Below are 22,097 nucleotides of genomic sequence, written 5' to 3'. Positions count from 1 at the left end.
ATTTGTTTTTATAACTTAACTTCATCGTTCTTTGTGTTTTTGCCTCATATAAGAACATAAACTTTGACGTCCTCTAAGCGGTTTTGCGTTTTGTTTTCGACCATGCATTTTTTGATAAAAATTTTTTGCTTGGGTGTGTACTATCATTTCCCAAAATTTTGCCCATGTTTTTGGAATCACCCTGTATATAATGAAAAAAAAAATATTATTCCATAATTAAATCATAATGCATTAATACAGCATTTTAATAATTTAAAACTCTAATTATTGATCGAGAAATTAGCAGCGGAGAAGGTGCGTGGAGTCCATGTCCTCAGCAGAACTGCAAAGAGTGCATGCCGGGGAAGGAACGATACCAAATCTAGACAGATGTTTCCGCAGACAGTCATGACGGTAGCCAAACGGAATTCAGCCACCGCTCTTCGTCTTGGGCCATTTCGCAAATTTAGGATGGTAGCCCTCTAAGACTTGGTAGAAGTACGGTCGATAAGTTTTTCATGAGGTAAGTTCATGAGATAAGTTTTTCTTAAAGGTCCTCTTAATAAGCTGTTTGATGGAACAGAGGGGCATAATGTGCGCTGAAGTCTGAATAATTAAGGCCCCCTTTTTTGCTAAGTAGTCTGCATTTTCATTACATGTAACCCCGCAATGGGCAGGAATTCACTGGAGAACAATGGCTTTCTTAAGGGATGCTAGGTATCCAAGTTGGAGGAGGCAATCCAAAATGTCTCGAGTTGAGAGATTATTTAAGGATGCAATGGCAAGCAAAGCAGCTCTTGAGCCACATAGGACAACAGCTTTTTCAAAAAGATAGATATGACACTGTAACTGGACTAGAGCTATTCGGATTGTAGCTATCTCTCCATCAAAAGCAGATCCCTGTCTCACAGGGGCATAAAAAGATAAAGCCTTGGAGAAAACTCCGGCACCAGCAAAAGGACTGTCTGGTAGGAGGGACCCGTCGGTGAAGATCCGAAGCCACGCTGGTTCAGGTTAGTAAGAGCTCAATGCTTCATAAGTCAAGACTTACAGAATAGCAGGATCCATATTGCGTTTATTTACACTTTGACATAAATCCAAATTAATTTGGAAATGTTTAAATGATTTTGGGTTGGGACAAGATATTCAGGATCATAACTTATTTCGAAAGTATTTTTCAAAGTGTGAAACTCCCTGAAGAAAGCCCCTTTGAGTCTTTAAATTTCTATTTAGGTCCTGGTTGGCCTCATTCCAAAGTGAAAAGCAACCGGGGATTCTGATGATCTCTTCCCAGAGAATTATAGCTTTCTCCTGAATCACAGATTGCAATGGTCTAACATCAGTCGCCAAAAGCATAGTATCAATCGGAGTAGTCTTTACCGCCCCATTAATGATATGCAGACACTGATTCCCCGCCACAACAAGTGGTTCGCAGCAATAAGTCAAAACAGGACGAATAAACATTTGATAAGTCTGTAGCAAAGTTCGTCCAGAGCAACCCCATCTTGATTCAGCAAGGCGTTTGAGGATACTGAGTCTCCTCAGGGCACGGCCGGTGATGTCCTCCATGTTAGTTTGTGATCAAACATTACACCCAGATATTTAAAATTATTGCATATAGGGATTTAGGTGTCCTTATACAGTAAACTAGGTTCGACAGGCTGAAGCATAAGTGAGAAAGTAAGGCAGTATGATTCAGTTATATTAACTTCCATATTATTGAAATCACACCAATTCTCCAGAGCATTTAAAGCGGCAGTGAAATTTAAAAAATTGCATTGATTGATTGATTGCATTGATTGATTGCATTGATTTTAATTAACTACACATGTTGATAGATATTTTATGCTTAAAATTTGTAGTTATATTAATTTAAAATAAGTTCATTTCACTGGAAAAAAGAGAATAATTACTACTCTTCCGATCAATAATGTTTTAAACTACTAAAATGATATTATTAATACATTATGATTTATTTATGGAATAAAAATTTTGCTAATCTCTTTAATTATATATATTTATAATATATATTTCAATTTTAGGATTTATTTTGTATCTAAAATGTGTTCTTGTCCTCTCATCTTGGAGAATATAGGTTTTTGCCACTTTGGCAAAAACCTGTGTTTGCCAGGACGGTTTTTACCATGGTTTTTTCCACCTACGGCAAAATCTTGCCAACCTTGGCTGGCAGTATCAATTCTTTGCCGATGGCATGACTTTTCCCAGATTTAGCAATTAATTTTAATATATTATAAGAGCTTATCAAACCATCGTCGCATTTTTGCAATGAGGTTGCTGGTAAGTCTGAGACCGAAGGTGCCCTCAGAAACTTGCCTTTGATGTTCGTGAAAAATAAAAAATCTTTATTTTGTTTGTGAGGGTGAATATTCTGCAAATGCTTCTGCTAACAGGAAGGCTCCATTGCCTCATTATATTTAACTTTGTATGAAATAAACAAATGGGTAGTTGAAAGTTCCACAGCGATTGAACAGCGGAAGGCTCCATTGCCTCATTATATTTAACTTTGTATGAAATAAACAAATGGGTAGTTGAAAGTTCCACAGCGATTGAACAATTCTAAACTTAGAGTATGCGGCACTGTATTGAAGACACTTCTTTATGTTAACGGACATTGTTGGTGGCAGCAAAATATGAATGAAAGAAAACTAACTGTCCTTTTAAATTAATAAATAATTTACAATTAAGAACTAATTCGCAAACGTACATGGCCAAATAAACAATGAAATCAATTCGAAACTGGGCAAAAAACTGCTAGGAAGCACACTAAACCATCATAAGAAACACGGGTCAAATCGAACATTTTTACAAAAAATGCGTGCACTTTAATTCTCCCCTAATGGCTTGAATGTCAGAGGCAAAAACTACGGACTCATGCGTTGTGCTGGTTCGGATAGGAGAATATGTGTCTCTGAGTTCGTTTTACAGCTGGTACTAATGTTGTATCAGATAATCTTAATTTATTATATTAATTTAATCTTTTTTTTTTCCTTCTTTAATATTAACTTTAGAATAATTTTATTTATTAAATTAATCTTAATTTAATAATTTTATTTGGGAGTTTTAAAATTAAATTTGAATCACATAACATGCTCATCGCCCCAGGTGGGCGTTATCTTCCCCGTTGAGAAACAATGCTCTTTCCTAAAGGTTTTCTTCAACACAAAGCCTACAGAAAAAATTCTGTGCCTTCCAAAAGGGATCACAAAGAGAGGTGATTTTTCCTGGAGGTTTCACTGTATATATATAAATAAATTGCAGTGAGTTTCAACATTTATAACTGTAAACATTTACTTCAATTTACATAGAAAATGAATTTACGTCCTACTGAAAAGGTTATGTCTGACACCAAGATAAAATATTTTTAAAATAATGAAATATTTAGGTCTTAAAAAGTCCTCTAAAATGCTTTATACTTTTGAATACAATTAAATTAAATTGTCAATCAATTCACGGAATTTAGAAGATACATAATACATTTGATACCAGCTGTCTACTCTATTTTATTTAAACTCCTTATTAGATTTTAAAAATTAAATTATTTTTTTGATAGAAACTTCTAAAAATATTTGGGAAGAATTCAAATGACTAAAAATATCACAAACAAAGACTGGTTGTGATATTTTTTGGAGTCAGTCTTAATTTTTTCTTCTCAAGGAGATTTCTATTCTTTTAAGGCAGAAAAATGTGACATGCAAATAGATAAGTTCATTTAAAAAAAAAACTGAAAAATTTAAAAAAACACAGAAAAAGAATAAATTTAAAGGGTATAACTCATAGTCAACCCTGCACTAATTTTTAGCAATTTCTCTCAAAACAGTGAACGTATACATATTATTCGACATCAAAACCTCCACATTATTAGGCATCAGAAGAAATATATATATATATATACATATATATTCAATTTTCTACAATTAGGTTTTTTATTATAAATTACCAGTTACTATTTATCTTATGTCTTTCAAACAATAAAATATTTACCTGACAAATTGATATTTTATTATATTTTAACATGAGATATTAATTTAAATGCGAGATGTACAGCAATCCTCGTTTACGCGGACATTCTAGAGATAAAAAAAACTGTCCGCTTACGGAAAGGGTACCTAATAACAAAGTTAAATACAGTAAATTGGTTTCAGAATATTATCAATGATATAGAAATATTTATATAATCTACAATAACTATCTACAAGGATATTATTTATTTAAACTTCAAAAAATATTTTCTTCTATACAAAAAGAATATACGAAAAAGTCAGAACCCTAGATATAGTAACAGATAAACGAATATAATTTTCCTATTAACACAGACAATCAAGTTAGTCATATGATACCGAATAGGAGCTCTTAGTTCTCAGTCAGTTTCAATTATTAGGTTAACACCTCTAACACATACGCATTACTTGATAAAGAAATGTGGTTAATACCTCCGTGAAAGTAAGCCTCCAGCGATTTACAGAAAAAGTAAGCAATGCATAGCTGGGAGGACCTATGGAGTTGATTACCATATAATCAACCATCAAGCGGCTGAATCTGAATAAATGTTTAATTTATATGAACACTTCAAAGACTATTTCTGTTCTTTATTTTAACCCAGCTGTGTTAAATACAGTCTTCAAATTGATTGGCAAATAAAAAATATTTTCAGTGGGGAAGAAGTATTGAGAACATTTAAGACGGCATTTCAGCTTGTGGGGTCTCCCACAATGTCGTCCAGATGAAAGATCAAAAGATGGTGCTGTCCGAGTTATTCAAATGAGCAGTATCTTTTTCTCAGTTTGTCCAGTCAACCCAAATTTTGGGTTTACGACTACTAATGTCAAATTGTAATTTTGAACCCAATCCAGAAGACAAATGAATTCCTGGATCATCAAGTATTGGAAAAAATTTGCCTTCACAAAGGACCTTCTGATGGAACTAACCCGCACACATGGAAAACCACAAAACCTCCCAAGGTTAGCCTGACGGAAAGGGAACTAACACACGATCTGTCTACCACTAAAATATTTACCTTAGCACCGCGGTTGGTGCGGAATTTGCATAGACCAGCCATCCGTAGGAACCCAGTTCACTTCATTGGACGGGGAATGCTCTATCCCCTGAGCCACCACAGCTTCCTAAGAACCCATTGTCAGAATCATAGATAAAGACATAAATTATATTTAAGGATGTAGCTATCAAGCATTCTGCTTCAGTATCATTAATAATTATAAACTGCAGTAGCTATGCATGGTTCATAGATACAGCTCATTAAAGATTAAATAAACTTTATTCAATGAGATTTTTCAAGATTTTAATCATCTTAAATTTAAGATTTGTTTAGCATTACAAGATATTGTTTAAGCCAGTATATTTTTATAATAGCATAAGTAAATAAAAATCGGCTTTGCAATTTATTTTTAAGAAACCTGAAATTCAGATAAATTAACGTAACAGAAGATATTTTATTTATTATGAATTTCATAAAAATGCGTTGATCAATTACAACCACAAAATGACATTCCCTTTTGAAATATTACCATTTTAATTTTATAAATCATTAATGTGTTACAATGTAAATAAGAAAGAAAATAATTGACAATAAGTCATATAAAGAGCTGGGGAGACGTTACGTAGAGTATAAATTTCTTATTTTACATTCATAGGAAATTTAAAAAATTCTACGAGATGTATGAACAAAATAAAAACGTACTGAAATATATGGTTAAAAAATATTTAAATTTGTACACATTTCATATTATGCAAAAAATACGGCATTTTATACATAACTAATGAATGTAAGCCATAATGTAAAAACTAATGTAAAGTAATCGAACTTAAAATTAAACTTACGGTCATTTCTTCATGTTAGTCTTTTCTTATAACTTAAATATAGTTCACATTAGGAATAGAATAATAGTAAAGACATATTAGTAAAATTTTTTAGTTTTAATTTTTTTATTTCATTTTCACACGATTGCTATATGTTGCCACATCTTTAAACGATTGAACAAATTTATTTTAAAAATCAAATGGAAACTAAAATGAAAAAAATGAAATGTAAGTAATATAATATTTTTGACATTTTCTTTGTTTAGTTTTATTTATTTTAAATTATGTTTGAATTTTTAAACTTATGTAACTGTAACCAAGTTAATAAAAAACTTCAACTTCAACTTCTTTCCTTTTATTCTCAACTAAAAAAGTATGTCGTGTAGTTATGCTGTTGTTTAATTAATTGTAAACTTTTGTTTATATTTATTAATCAAGTAAAGAGCAATTTTGCTCCTAAGGAATGTCAAAGCAATCATATTTTGGTAAGTAAGATCGTTCAACAACCTATCATTGTCTGTCTTATCTTGAGTAAGAAATAAACATATGATGATAGGCCTGTAGATTATGCAATTACTTGTTACGTTCTGTAAAGATTATTTGTGAATCAAAAATTTTCAAAGGTAAATTAAACTTTTAAAACACTTTTTATTTTGATTTATACTTTGTTAAATATTTATTTAATGATTTCTTTAGTTTTTAAAAGTTTCAACATTTTTCTTTTTTTTATCCTTACTGAATGCATATTTTTTTAAAATTTGTATTTAATAAATACATTCGTTGTATAAATACTGGGAACTTTTTCTGATTATATTGTGTGTTGAAATGCATTTCATAACTTGCAGGTATGAGTATCACATTCTAACACTAAATATGCTAAATTTAGATGGAGTTAAGGAATGTATTTCAAAGCCAGGACAAATGTTTCTATCTAGATGTCAGGTGGATATTTACCTGTCGCGCCAGCTACAATTGCCAGCAAATTTAAAAAAACAAACAAACTTGTATATGTTAGCCCTGGGGTGGCTCTGAGTTATACCTTTTGAGTTGTTCTCTTTCTGCTCGCCGCTGCCTTGAAGTTGCCAAGACTTGGCGATTATTCTGCCACAGATCACAACACGGAAATCTCCCCTATAGAAGATGACCAACTTGAAGAGTATAATTATGGTAGCCATCTCTGGGTCAACCTCGACATGTTTTTTAAAAAAAAAAATTTCAAGTTTAAAATTTATATGGTGCTTTGATGATTGTAGTTGGTTAGACATATTGTAGTATGGAAATATCCTGGGAATTTGTAATAAAAGTCGCATAGAAATTATGTCTAAAGCAGTTTTATAATAATGAAGCTAAATATACAATATATCTTTGATGAATTCCCATCTAGATATAGTTATAATCAGTTACATTTAGTTATAAATACATAAATGATGCAGGTGGGAGGTTAACTTAGTATTATGTAAAGCAGAATTTTGATTTTAAAAACTGGTATATTCTTTTGAGATCAGCCAGAAGTTTGCTTGTTATGAGAAACGTAATTGATTAGGTTTCTATAATGAGCTATTTCAAATATAACACAAAACCATTTAGATCCAAATATTGCTTTTTAAAATGAAATGGTTTCTCAAGTCATTGATCAATTTTACTGAAAATTTCAAATTGTTAACTACGTTAGCAAAATAACATTTAGTAGCAAGTTATTTATAATAATTATCACAGGCAAGTTTGGAAAAAAAAATTGATTTTTTTATACGTGTATTCAAAGCATTTAATAAAATCTATTATTAATAATTAATATTATTTAGATATTGCAAAATTAACATCCTCACTAATCTTGAAGACAAGGGGGGAATTTGTTAGCTCGATAAAATTTATGTTAATTCGACAAAGTTGGATCTGGAAACATTGCACTAAGAAATTATTATAATTTTCTCTTAGTTGAACAAGACATGGGATCTCTCTAGGTTTTTCTTTTATGAGAGGTACCTATTTTGTGAAAATTTAGACATAATTTGTGAAAATTATATTAAAAAACCAACACAAAAATATGGATTTATCGTTTCCTATGGGTTCCTAAAGTAATATTTAAAAAAAAGTATTTTGTGAAACTACTGTTTTTCCTAAGGTTGAATTTGTGAAGGTACCGCTAAACGGTAGTAAATTTGGCCTGGGCAGACCTCTGAAGACTTTCTTCATTATTGATCTTGAAAAGTTTTGGTTTTTAATTAAAACATAAATCGGTATAGTAGAAATATGTTTATTAGTACGAATATTTTGCAGCATATAGGTATCGTTAATCGAAACTTATCGAAAAATGTCTTGCCACTCTTATAATTTTATTCTTTTTCTCTTCTTCTAGGAGTGTAATATATAATTTGCACTCGTCCCCCTTTCATAGTTTCTTTGTAAAAGAAGAAAGAAAAACTTAGATTCATTCATTATCAATTAAATCAGACTTTAAAAAATCACGATCTTAAAAATATATTTATTAATTATAAGATCATATGGAGAAACTATGGATAAAAAAACAAAAACACATATATCTTAAATTTTTTTAAAGCATTAAATCTAAAATGATTTAATTTTGCAAAGAATATGCTTAAATAATTTAATAATTATCGAAATAATAGTTTTACCTATGATTTAATTATTTTTCATTTTGTTTAGATTGCTGAAAAGAATTGCCCTTGATTTAGGCAATTATAAGTAGGGCTGCAAGTTTGTCGCGGGAAAAAAGACCCGGAAATCGCGGGAAATTTTGGAAATTACACAAATTCTAAACATAAAAAAATTTATTATATAAATGATGCAAAAGACAGAAATTGCGCAAATAATAAAAAACGCTTAAAAATAAACAACAAAAGTATTTCTTTGATTTCAAGCAATATTAATATTTTTATTTAAATGAACAGAATTTTGGTACAAGTATTGTACATTGTCAGATTATTCTCATTTATCCTTCGTCCTTCATCACTTAATACATTTTTATACTTAGAAAACGATCTTTCTGCATCAACGCCACTTTTGCCAATTTTGGATCGTTCGGTCTTTAATTTCCAAAACTTGATCAATTTTCCTTCACCAACGCACAATTCCTTAATCGTTGCTTTGTAAGAAGTAATTGCTGTGAAAACTCAAACACTCTACATTCAAACTACTAGTTACAAGACCCTACTAACTAATAGTCCCCCCTTTCATCTAAGAAACTGATCCATATTTAAGAAATCACAAGAGGCCGTCTAGGAAAAATTAACTGGATATGTAGAAAGGCAGTAGAAATTTTATTGCTCAGTGCAATAGCATGTATAACAATTTTTCTGTCAAAGATTTGATTTATAATATTTTCCTTCTTTTCTGATTCCAATTTCTTTAGTACTCTTACTGACTTCAGGAAGGTAATTACCCTCCCTAAGTGTAGAAAGACCACCTTAGTTGACAAGATTGTAATTATCTTATTTCTGAACTATTTTCATGTCATTTTGCTATTGATTCACTCCCCTAAATATCTAATCAATTTTACATGTTCAATTTAAGGTTCAGGAAAATAAAAAATTCTGTTTAATAAAAATAATAAACAAAAAATAAAAAAATGTAAGCAATTTTCGCGCAAGTCAAGACATTGAGAATTTCGAGGAAAATCGCGCCGCGACAAACCTGCAGCCCTAAATATAAGCCACGCATCAGGTAAATTTGAGTCACTTTTTCTTTTGCAGCAATGCACATGTCAAAACTAAAAAAAAATACTCTAAATTGTAATTATTTATCAAGGAAAGAGATTTGTTGTATTTAAGAAAAAATGCATAATTTAAAAAAAAAACGACAAATTAATTTTAATAAATTCATTTAGTTTAAATTAATATTTTGGATTAATAATTAAGATTAATTAATTAAGATTAATTAAGATTAATTAATTAAATTAATAATTAAGATTTTAATAATGATTCAAATCATGCTAAACCTGATCACGGGTCTCTCTCTTTTAGGATTTTCTGATTTGAATTATGTTTACATATCGCTAACTTTTTATTCATTTACTGTGTAAGCTGTGTTAACCTCTGTATTTTCAAATAAATATTGAATCATTTTAATTCAATTTTATTTTTTAATTTAGACCACGATTTTAGAGGAGCAGGCCCAAGTAGATCCAAGCAGTTATACGTTCCACCAGGACCAATGGGAAGACAAAGAAAATTCCGTTTGTATTTTTGTCCATATAATTTTCATTCTTTAATAAGAATCCTGTTTTAAGCAAAGTATGCCTTTAATTAACTACATGCAATATTTTTCATTATAATTTTTGAATTTTTAAACATAACTTTAATTAACTCCTTTTTTGATGTGTCTGATAAGCATGATTTTGTAGTTAAAACAGGTGGTTTTAACGTTTATCTTCTTTTAGTTCTCGCTGTGAATTTCGTAGTCTTTAATAAAGGAGGGGGGAAATTAACACTGTAGGAGGAGGTATAAAATATGGAACAGGAAAACTATGTTGTTTTTTTTTAAATCTATATATATAATTTATGTATTGATGAAAAAAAATCTTTTGTTTCATTCTTTAAATTTTATAAATATTGCTTTAGTGCATAAAAATGATTCTTTTTTATCTTATATGTAAAAAAAACTTAAGTACTAAAAGAAAAAAAGCAAGAGAGACATATTGTTAAAAAAATTCCGATAATTCCTTTTTTCAACAATCACATGTCTGAATAACTGAGCATGAATGTGTGGATCAAGACTTTTTTATTCATTTTCATCTGGTAATGAATTATTCCGTAATGCTTTTTAGCATTGTAATATATCATCTTCTTATGTCATGTTTGTTATACCAAGAATTTTTAATTACTTATGATACAAAATTATTTTTGCATGTAAATGGTGCGAACATGCTGTAGAAGTCCGATATTATCTGTCACACTAAAGGTTCTCAGAAAGTGGAAATTATCGGATTGTTAGAGACTTAAGTCTATCATACTGGAAAATTATACATGGTATTATACCTAGAAAATAGCTATTCTTAGAATTGTCATTAACAGTAATTGAGATTTAAGTTAAATTTTTCTAACATTTTACTAAATTCCTCTTTTAATTAAAATTTTTCCATGTTTCCATTCTCATTCTATTATATGTTTTTGCAAACAAAATCTAATATTTGACATTACAAATGATAAAATCAAAGTTTTCTGATGAAAAATTTCATGGTATAAATATATAGAATATGGTACGGATTTTCGTTGAAATTTATCCGGTTAAGTCAGGAATTTTTTTTTTCAATAATTGAGAGGGAATCCTGTGTTAAGTAAGAAGTGGGAATGTAGACTAGCAAGGGATTTAAAAAAAAAAGAGGAAAAGGCTTGTGGTTTCCATGATAACGGAAAGGGGAACAGTTTATAGACTGAGAAAATCGCATAAACTTGAAACTATATACTACTGGCATAGTATGTTTCAAGACACTGTATATATATATTATAAATGTTGATTTTGCGTTTAAAATTATAGTACCTTTTTTTAAAAAGTATTACAGCAAATGTAGAAGATTTGCACATTTATTCATTATTCATATTTCTAATTGATGGTATTTATTGCATTTTTAGGTAATAACAAACCACGTTTTCAAGATTTAGATGGTGATGTAGATATGATGCCTCACCAAGCTGAAATGGATAAAAGACGATTGTGAGTGTTCTAATTCTGATTAATAATTGAATAATTAATTGCACTTATTTCATTTATCAATGTATCCCTGCAAATCTGAACAAATTTGAATACACCTACTGCTTGAATTATTTGAAATTCTACTATAGATAGAAAAATAAATATAGATAGATACACAGTGCATTGTTGTAAAGACGTTTACATACTAAAGCTTTAAAAAAGGAACCTGATTAATTTTTCAACATCTTACAGGTCCCGCAGTGGACTGATCGTTAAGACACGGTTCCCAGCAGANCATAAATTAAAAACAACAACAATCAACATCTTACAGCTAAATGGACACCAATAAAGGCATTGAAAAATCACTTTTCTTACTACAATAGAACTCCAGTTTTACATTGTCTGTTTTGTTCCTTCTGTCCAGTTAGTTCCATCCTTCCTTATTTTTATTTCTTTCTGGGTTTTTGACAGTACTTGCCAAAAGAAAAAAAAGTTAGATATCAAAGTAATTCAAAAACATGATCACTTGTAACCATGGTTAAAACCGTCAATTGTTAAAAAAATTGCCCACCTTGATTTTTTGGTCCAGTTCAAAATGGTCTAGCGATATTTAATTTGCTATATACAGTACAGAACCCGTTATCCGGAAATCAGAAAACCGGAAAACCAAAAAACCGGAACGAAATTCGATAAATTTTCTCGCAAGTTTTTAAAAAAAAAAATTTTTTTTCCTCATAAGATTTTACTATTTTTCTTTCTTTTTTTTAACGATGTTTACCTTACCATCATTTGGAAATAATCATTAGTGTATTACTTCAGCGTTTTTTCTTATTTTTAAGATTATTTCAAAATTTTTTTTTCTNTAAGGAAAGTCGATCTCAAAGGGTTTTGCCCAGTAAAACCCGCCCGGGTTTTTCTGGGTAGGTGGGTTTTTTGCAACCCTGGGTCTAGCGATATTTAATTTGCTATATATATGTCCATACACATATAAGATGATATGTAATTTTAATCAATATTAAATATTTTCTTCTAGCAATCCATATGGTGGTTCTCATAGAAACAATAACAGAAAGAAGTATAATAATAGAAATGGTAAGTGTTTTTTTTTTTTTTTTAATTTCAAAACTGGTTCTGCTTGAACAAGATCATTGAAATTGCTGTCTGTGTGCTTTCAGCCCATAAGTATATTTGATCTCCCGTGAGCACGACTTCATCACCAACTATAACTGGCTATATATTACATACTCTATTTAAATGATTTTCTAAATAATTTATGAGTGGTTTTCTGCTATAAAATCTTAAATAGAGTGATCTCAGGCTTCAATTTTGTTTATCATATGTTAAATTCCTAAAATGTGTTCATTTATCTCCTTGTTTATTGAACTGTTAAAAATGTCTTCACATTTACTCATTCATTATTTGCTTATTCATTTACTCATTCTTATATTATCTCTTTTTACAGTTTTTAATGTTTATTTTAAGTATGTCCTGTATTATGAGTGCAGTTTTATTTTTAATTTCATAATTTTCTTTAATATTGGTGGTAATGTATATACATTTCAATTTCACTTTAAGTATTTTGGTTTTTTCTAACAAGCTGAACAATCAACACCTGTAAAAAAGTAAGGCTAAGTTATTTTTTAATTTATTCTTGGTGTAAAAAATTGATGACATAAATAAAATTTCTATGTAAAAAGAGGTAAAAAAGCATAGTGAATAAATAACTAAAATTATTGTTTAAACCAGGGTTTGAAAAAACCCGGGGATTTTTGAAAAAACCCAACCCGCCTGGGTTTTATTGAAAAAACCCGGGGAAAATTGGGTTTTATTTGAAAAAACCCGGGGAAAATTGGGTTTTTTCATTTAGTGCTCATAAATTTTACTGTGAAAATATTTTTATTTATTAAATAGTGTTGTATAAGTAAACACTAAAATTTCATCTGACTTTTACCTGTAATAAAATTAAACTGGAATAAATATTTAATGGTCTTCCATGTTTTTATAATACGATTAACAGAAAGTGAAATTAAAATTACGTATAATTATAAAGAGTATCAGTTACTTGTCCCATTTGTTTTCAAATAATTAACCCTAGAAAAGGATTTCATTTTTAGATAAATAATTTTAAAAAGTTCTCCTATAAAAAGTTTTAGCTTTTTTTTTTCTTAAGCTAGAAAATAAAACTGTTTAAATTTGTTAATGTATCACTTGGTAAAAAAAGAAAAAAATTGTTTCTTTTCAATTTTTTTTAATATATTATATTATTATATTACCTGTATGTATTATATTACCTGTTTATTAATATATAAAGCATGCAACTATATTTGAAAAATTGATCTTTTCAGACTATATTATTTAAATTATTATTTGATTTAATATCATTAAAATATTACTTTTTGAAAAAACCCACTTAAAGTTTTCAATAGTACCTACTATAAAACTATATGAAGATTCGAGTTTCTTTTACTTTACTAATATTAAAAACTTAATCACATAAATCATGCAACTCTATTTGACAAATTTATGCTGCACAGTAAATTATATAAAAGTAAATGCAAAACAATAAGTTTTAGTAAAAAAAAAATTTTTTTTTTTTTAAAAAACCCACTCATCGTTCCAAGTGGGTTTTTTCAAGGTGGGCCCACCCAATAAAACCCGGGCGGGTTTTTTCAAAGTGGGCCCACTTGGCGAACCCTGGTTTAAATATTCTTTTTTAAGCTCATGTAGAGTTATACTTATTTTATTTGATAATTTTTAGTATTTTACAATGATGAGATGTTTTCATAAGTGATATAAACTTTTGTTATAGACAGTACAGTCACATTAATGTGACCGTCACATGCTTTTAGTACCAACATCATTGGCTTAATGCAGAAACCCAAGTGCTTTATCTATAAGTGTATGATCATTGTATTTCAGTTGAAGGGTGGGAAGTATTTTTGTAAACTGTTTGCTTGCCTCTGTGGTTGAATTATACCATGCATTGCTTAATGGCACTATCCAAAATCAGCGACCGGGCAATTATAATGCATCATACACCATAAATCACTTAATTAATTACAGTGGTGAACAACGACTATGGGGATATGTTTGGACAAATTGGCATGCAAATGTTGAGATACTGTCTATACCGATGAACGTAGCTACCAATACTGTCTTTCAGTGAATGTTGTTGTGTATGGGTCTCTGCAGTAGACGCCTCAGTTATGCACACATGCTGATTATTCATCTGTTTTTGAAAACTATGTCGACCCCTACTTTCTTCTGGATGATGGCATCTACCAACAGGACAATGCTCAGTAAATGTGTCTGATTCAAAGAGCTCCAGAATGAACTCCTAGCCGCCAAACTCCCCAGTTGAGAATCTGGGACTACTTCGATTGAAATTGGCCCTCTACCTGCATGTTTATTAGGTGGTGGCATTGATGTGACAAGACTAAGTATATTAAGCCGAATCTAACTAGTAATTGTAATTTTATTAAGCTATTTGTGATTTAATTAGATTAACTTCATTTTTGTCATGGTATTTAAGAGTTTGATTTGATTATATTTACTTTTAACTGTATCGTTTGCAAGTGTGTTGTTTTTTAGATTTTATACCAATTATTGAATCATTAATTTCTCTCAATAACCTTAAACAACAGAAAGTTGTATGCGTTTTTTTAATTACTTATTTATGTGCTTACATTTTTGTTTACACATAGGAGGCAAATCTAGACATGGTGGTGATCCTGAAAATTCATGGCACAAAGTAGTTGTAAGTATGAATTTGCAGATTTCCTTCTCTCAAAGTTAAATTTTTTTATATAATATTTATCGTGATAGAAATCAGAGATGCACAAATGTTCTTGAATTGCAAACAACAAAAACTAGAAATTTCATATTTGAGGTTGTAATTAAAAAATGCTGGTTGTACTAGGATTTTATTCAAAAGTAATCAAAATGGCTTAAACTAATTTTTTTGCTTAAATGCTGATCGTGAATTTAAAAAAGGAATTAAATGTTAAGTAAATCTCAACAAATATAGGTGTAGTATTGCCAGACAAAATTTAAAATAAGTTAAAAGATTTGTTGCTAAAACCGTATCAGGTTAATGTGTTTGGTTTTTTTCAGAATTTTGTTTTCAATTGATTACTTTAAATTGCTGAGTAGTAAATTTTTACCACAAACTAAATAGGGAGCAAATCTAAGCAGAGTGATTGAAGAATTTCATGGCACATTATAAATGCAAATCTGGATTTTCAGACAATCAAGTTTTGGTTTAGAATAATATATTTATTAATTAGAACTAATCAGTAGGGTGGAGAGAAAAAAAGTTTTGATTGTTTTTGTTGCAACCCTGCAGGGTTGCGACAGATGACTAAAATGCAACTTTTTTTTATATGATATTACGATGCGTGAATTTCGAATTGAGTTGATTTTAGTCGTATGTTTGATGAATATTTGTTCTTATTTAGGTAACTATTTTCCTAGTTTTTTGCTACTATTTTCATGTTTTAGGCTACTAAAAGCAACTATTTTGTTCCTTTTTTTCTGTGGTCACCCTGCTTTTGACAACTTTAGAGAGAAAAAAAAATTTTTTAATACAATTTTTTTGTAATATTTTACAGTTATTGTTGAAAATTATTATTACAAATATTGTTGAAAATTATATTGTGATATTTCATTCGATACACAACTTTTAAATGCTGATTTATTTTTATTTGATATTTTTCAAAATTTTAATCCTTTTGTGGGGAATGAAGATGGTGCATGAAAATTTCAAAAAAGTTCTCTAGTGATATACTAATCCATATATAACTGTTGGGAGATTGTGCTTTTTCATTTTCAAAAACTTCTTTCTTCCGCTCCACCCTACTAATCTGTTACAGATCACAGTAGCAATCAAATTGAGATTTGCAACAAGACAGAATTAACTACGAAAATAAAAGGTTGAAACTGTCCAATTGATTTCATAAAATAGCAGTATTTTTTTAGATGATTGTGAAAAGATTCTTATGATAATTTCTGGGCCACTTGGCTCACTAGCCATAGATAGTTTATCCTAGATTTCAATATATTATTAGATTCAGTGAGAAATAAAATATTTTATTTTTGTGCAGATTCCATACGGAAAGAAGATTGGGAAAGAGTTCATCATGAAATCTATCAATTCTCTTTGCAAGAGTCCATTTGTACCAATCAATGTAAAAAATATTTCTTGTCTCATTATTTCTATTATTGTTTGCTTAAATATAAGATGCATTTATATTTGTATTTTTTAGTTTCAGTTTAATAACACAGTTGCTGAATTTTATGTGTCTTCACGTGTACTGGCCAACCAAATAAGAGAAGTTAACCGCAGAGTTACAACACCTGATGGATTTAAGGTCAATATTCAATCTTATTTATCTTCTTTACCATAATCAAAAAATTATATATTGTAGTAGCAGGAATTATACATTTAGTGATTTCTAGGAAATTGCGGGTTTGTATGTATTGTGTCCCTTTTTACTAAAAGCTGACCCCTGTTTAAAATATGAATATTCAACTTTTTTATCCATTAATATTCATATTCATAGGGTTTCTGCTAGTGACTACTTACAACTTTTTATCTTTGGGTGGCAGCGGCAATTTTTTCTAGTAAAGAACCATCTGAAAGCAGCTATTTTCAAAAAAGGGACAACTTTTTTAACATTTTAGCGAGTACTTCATTATATATTTTGGTATTATAGTTTTATGCTTTTCAGTTTTTTCCAATTTGCGGGAAAAAAAATTAAGTTTATTTATGCTTTTACCTATGAAAATGTGTGTAAAGACAATTAACTATGAGGGTGTTATGAGCTAATTTTTCCCCTTAGGGTTTTAGCAATATGAGCAGTCTCCGCTTAACAAATTTTTCGTTACACTCTTTTGCTTGGCAGAACTTCTCACCCAGTATTGTGTTTTTTGTAGAATGGTCCAATTTTCGCATGATGCACAATGTTTCTTCGTACTTAAAGTTATGTTAGGGATATTCTTTATTGGGATCTGTTGCACCAATTACATTCGTCAAAGGTGCTAAATAGATTTTAAACTTAAAAAACAATTAGCATGTGAGAGGTTGACCCGAGAGTGAGTTGTATCCTTGGAGTTGGCCCTCTTTTAGGATTTTTCATTTTAGTTTCTCACGGGCTACTGCTCAGAAGTTGCCAAGTCTTGGCAATTATTTTAGCTAAGATCCCCAATACGGAAATGTTTCAGTTGTGTAACCTTATTGTCCTGAATACTTAAATGTGATATTTTCTTAATGGGCCGGGATAGCCTGGTCGGTAATGCGCTGGGCCCATAGCCAAGAGGTCGTGGGTTCGATCCTCGCCGGTCGAAGACTCCCCGTGTAGTAAATGGTGACTGATGCACGTTAAATCTGTCGAGTCTCAAAGTCCTCCATGTTCCCACAACAANACGTTTTTTTCGTGAACGCTAGCGTCATGGTTCTTCTTGCGAAAGATATTTAGATTTTTTCTCCTTCTTGTTTGATCAAGTTTTTTTCATGGATGTTAGCGTCATGGTTTTTCGCGGAAGGTTTTTATTTTTTAATGGAATTTAGTAAAATCCTTTGGCAAAAATGCGAAAATGCTTTGTTGAATTTTAGCATTTTTGAGGGGTCTTTTCGCATTTTGCGAAAAAAGCTACCGTAGCGGAAACCCTGGTGTAACCTTATTATCCTGAATACTTAAATGTGATATTTTCTTAATGGGTATATTAATTTTTTTCTCATCTTCATTTAACTTTCTGCGTGAAATTTTTATAGTTTTTAGGCTTCATATTCTCTGCAAATTCGCCGGTCATGCTCTGGGATGTGTAATTTTCACAATCTTCGAATTCTCCATCAGGCTAATTTTGTATACAAATGATATATCGTGATATAAGCACCGCATATCCTGATTCGTTTTAACACAATTTTAAAACTAAACATCATAGTTTGTTTTCATGTGATGTAAAAAGCAACTATCTCAGTTCAATTTCTCACCCTTTATAAACAATTAGATGATTTCTATCCATATGATTTAAAAACCAAATATTCCAATTGGTATGCACACTATTTTAAAATCAAATGTTGATATTTTCACGTAATTTGAAAATCAGATATCACAATCTACATTAATGGGATTTCAAAGTGTTGATGAGCAAAAAGAATAGATTTGGTATCTACTTGTAATTCAAAATTTATTAGTGACATTTAAATTTAGTATTCATGCATTATAATAAAATATAATTTAAAACTTTTTATGTAATTTTCATTAAAAAAAAACTATTCCAAAATTACTCAATGATGCAAATCCTAGTGATCCAAATTTCCCTAAAGTTTTTTATATCCTGATATCTTAAATAAGTTATTACGACATGCACATTTTGAACGGGGGAAATATTTTTTGGTAACTCTTAATAAAAGGATTAACTGAAAAAAGGAAACAGTTCAATATTTTACCCCTTCAAATTAAATTTATTACTTTGAGGATGAAAATAAATAGAATCAGGTCTATATTTTACTTTATTGCCGCTTAATTATCCGGCTTTGTGGCTCTAAATTATCCGGCATGCTGGAAAATTCAGATATCACGCCATGCTAGTCAACCTCCCTTATATCCCTCATGGCGGCTGATGCAAGGTAAAACAGCAATAAAATGTGCAATATTCATCTGGAAAAATTATAACAGACAATTTGACAAATTTTCGTAGGATTTAAGCTGAATTCACACGAGTCAGTAAGAGATAATTAGAAAAAGAACTTTTTTTTTCCTTCAAAAAAACTGGAAAAAGGCCTATATTAAAACTAGTAACAACTGTAAGCAAGCAGCTGTTAAAATTTAATTTAAATAAACATCAATTAAAGTTATCCTTAGAACCATGTTATTTATTTTATATGCTTTTTAAATTCATTCATGAACTTCTGAAAACACTTGATGTATTTTAGTGATATTTTAATTTATGAATTATATTTTACAGATGGCTGTCACTGTAAATAGATGTCCACAGCCAGTTACTACCATTGAGCGAGAATCATTAAAGATCATTGAAGTAAGAAAATATGTTGAAATCTTATATTTTTGTGTTTATTATATTTTAAACTGTTCTTGAGTGATAATAGACATTGTAATGTCATTCATGATTATATATATTCATTCATAGAATTATTTTATGTACAGTGTACCCATCCTAAATAACTCTTGATCTAATGATTGGATCTTTCTATATGTTCTAGAAATCAATGTTAATGTTTTGAGAAGTTGACCATAAATATGCTAGTTAATAAGGCAGGCAGGCAATACTTTATTTTACAAAATCAGACACAAGATTATACTTTCTCTGAGTAAACAGACCTTTTTTTTTGTTGTTGATGGAATTGGATTTCTGACCGGCAAAATGTGGCCCCTATAGTTTTGTTAGGAGAGCGATCCAAAGTTTGAACCCTTTAATGTTCATTTTACTTTTTGCATATTTTGCCATATTTTAAGAACTTAATGGGCAAACTGAAACATTTTTGCAAGCAATTATAAAATTCATTTACCCAAAGATAATTTTATGCAAAGAAATAAGTTTTAGTAAATATTTATTCTTTTCTGCAAGAATAGTAAAAAAAATTAAATTTAACATAATCAATTTTTTACATTCATTCAACCCTTTCGCGACTAACGGGACACATTTGTCCCAAGCAAACTTCAAAAAACTCTTTTGAGACAGAAACGCTTTTCTGTCTAATGGGAGACTTTCCCACCAGTCCTGCCAAAATTTTTGAAGGTATTTTCATTCGCAGGACGTAGGTGGCACTACTGTACATAATGCAATTCCTGGGTTTTTGAAGTGTTGTAGCAGCTCATTCCATACTGTACGAACATAACTAGTTTAGTTTTGGAAAATACCGCCTATTTTCGATTAAATTTTGATTGATCTATAAATCTAAGGACAGAGAAGTTGCTCACGAAGCATATTACCTCTAATAAACTGATAAATGGCATTTACTTCCGTTTTTATTATCGAGCAAATGTGTCCCTCTCGTCTTGGACAGTGGGAACACATTATCCCAACAGTCCTAAGTGATCATTGGTTTTCTATACAAAATTACTCCTTGAAGACTACTGGGACACATATGTCCCAGTTGTCAGCACTGATGGGACATATATGTCCCAGTCCTAAATCAGTGTTTAAAATCTTCCTAAAAAAATATGACATCTTAGTTTTAGCAGTCTAGTGTGCCCTACTCATAGTTTATGCTACCAAAATTGTTCTATTATAAAAATAAAAACTTCGTGAAAGTGTTATGGTATGCAAGTTTTCATGCAGAATTAGAACAGAATTGACCAAATAGTTCCTGAGAAATCTAATTTTAAAGAATTTGGATATTTAAAATTCTAATTTTTAGGAACTATTAAATCGATTTTGCTCAAATTTTGTAAAATATTACATATTTTATAATTCTAAATTTTTCCACTATTTTTAAATAAAATAATAAATATTTACTAAAATTTATTTTTTGTATGGAATTATTTTTGGATACATTAATTTTATAATTGTGTACAAAAATTTTTCAATTCACTGAAAAAGTTCTCAGGATATAGCGAAATACAGTAAAAGTAATATCACAATACAGTGAAAGTTAAAACATGGGAGGATTCTCGTGACCAAACTATGATAACAATATTTCCCAGATTGTGGCTACCTCCTACATTTTGGAGGTCAGATATCTGAATTCGTTAGAAGAAAAGAAGAAAAAAAAGTTTGTTTATTCAAAGAAAGTAGGTTTTTGTGTCTGATTTAGTAACTTAAATTATTGGGTGCACTAATTAGCTAGCGTATTTAAAGTCATTCTTTCGAACCATTAAGTCCTAAAACATGAGGATCATTAGATCAAAAGTTATTCAGAATGGTCCCTCTCTCTCTCTCTCTCTCTCTCTTTTTTTTTTTTTTTTAAGCACCCTGTACAAGATTCAGACATTTATGTTTAGTAAAATTCAACTCAATAACTCCCTGCAATTTTTGTATAGCATATATTTAAACTTTTCAGTATTATGCTTAAATATCAAAGATAAACATGTAAACGTTAAGACAAGTATATTAATTTTAATAAGCTTAATAATTTTTATATTTTTACATGCACTTTGGTCAACAACTACATTAATTATTTTATGATTCCTTATATTTTTTTCTTCGTCTACATAAATTGATATAATGCCACTGTCATAGTATTGGTTACAAGACTGCAGAGTCTAAATCTGGTTGTACACATGCAAAAAATAATGAAATATATCATGTACGTTATTGGCCTTATCAGCTTTTTTTTTTTTTTAAAGAACTGACCTTTAACAAAATATTTAAATGAGCACTTAATTAAATTTTCATTCCCTTCTTGAACTTGATTAAAAACTTCATTTGTCTCAAAAATATATAAATTGTCTTCTTCCTTCCATTTCTTTCTCTGAAACTGGTAAGTAGTTTTTATTTTCTTTTTGCTGATTGTGTAAAATTTTTTGTAGGAGTGTATGAGTTCTCATTATGATGCCATGACACATGTTTTGGACCTAACTCGACTTTACCGTGATTCACGTGAGTAAAATCTTTCNTCAGGCATATTTTATTAGAATATAAAATGATTTTATCATGTTCTTTAAAAATTA

The 22,097-nt window shown here is 29.9% G+C and overlaps 2 protein-coding genes across 2 annotated transcripts in view; one reads left to right on the top strand and one right to left on the bottom strand.

Annotated features, from left to right (window-relative positions):
* Window positions 1-5,976, bottom strand: part of LOC107456011 (mitogen-activated protein kinase-binding protein 1) — an 86,285-nt gene extending 80,309 nt beyond the window's left edge. Inside the window, exon 1 of the mRNA XM_016073776.3 lies at window positions 5,836-5,976. Within this exon, the coding sequence (XP_015929262.1) occupies window positions 5,836-5,841 (6 nt within the window). The 5' untranslated portion in view covers window positions 5,842-5,976. The remainder of the gene's footprint in view (window positions 1-5,835) is intronic.
* A 171-nt stretch (window positions 5,977-6,147) lies between these two features.
* LOC107456009 (nuclear RNA export factor 1) overlaps window positions 6,148-22,097 on the top strand; it is a 41,997-nt gene continuing 26,047 nt past the window's right edge. The window contains exons 1-9 of the mRNA XM_071184678.1: window positions 6,148-6,299; window positions 9,923-10,006; window positions 11,403-11,484; window positions 12,497-12,555; window positions 15,168-15,220; window positions 16,566-16,649; window positions 16,728-16,832; window positions 19,432-19,503; window positions 21,957-22,026. Coding sequence (XP_071040779.1) covers window positions 6,278-6,299; window positions 9,923-10,006; window positions 11,403-11,484; window positions 12,497-12,555; window positions 15,168-15,220; window positions 16,566-16,649; window positions 16,728-16,832; window positions 19,432-19,503; window positions 21,957-22,026 — 631 coding nt within the window. The 5' untranslated portion in view covers window positions 6,148-6,277. The remainder of the gene's footprint in view (window positions 6,300-9,922; window positions 10,007-11,402; window positions 11,485-12,496; window positions 12,556-15,167; window positions 15,221-16,565; window positions 16,650-16,727; window positions 16,833-19,431; window positions 19,504-21,956; window positions 22,027-22,097) is intronic.

This window comes from Parasteatoda tepidariorum, chromosome 8, assembly GCF_043381705.1.
Source record: "Parasteatoda tepidariorum isolate YZ-2023 chromosome 8, CAS_Ptep_4.0, whole genome shotgun sequence".
Lineage (NCBI taxonomy): Eukaryota > Metazoa > Arthropoda > Arachnida > Araneae > Theridiidae > Parasteatoda > Parasteatoda tepidariorum.
Note: the sequence above shows the minus strand (reverse complement) of the source record. Positions and strands in the feature narration are given on the sequence as shown.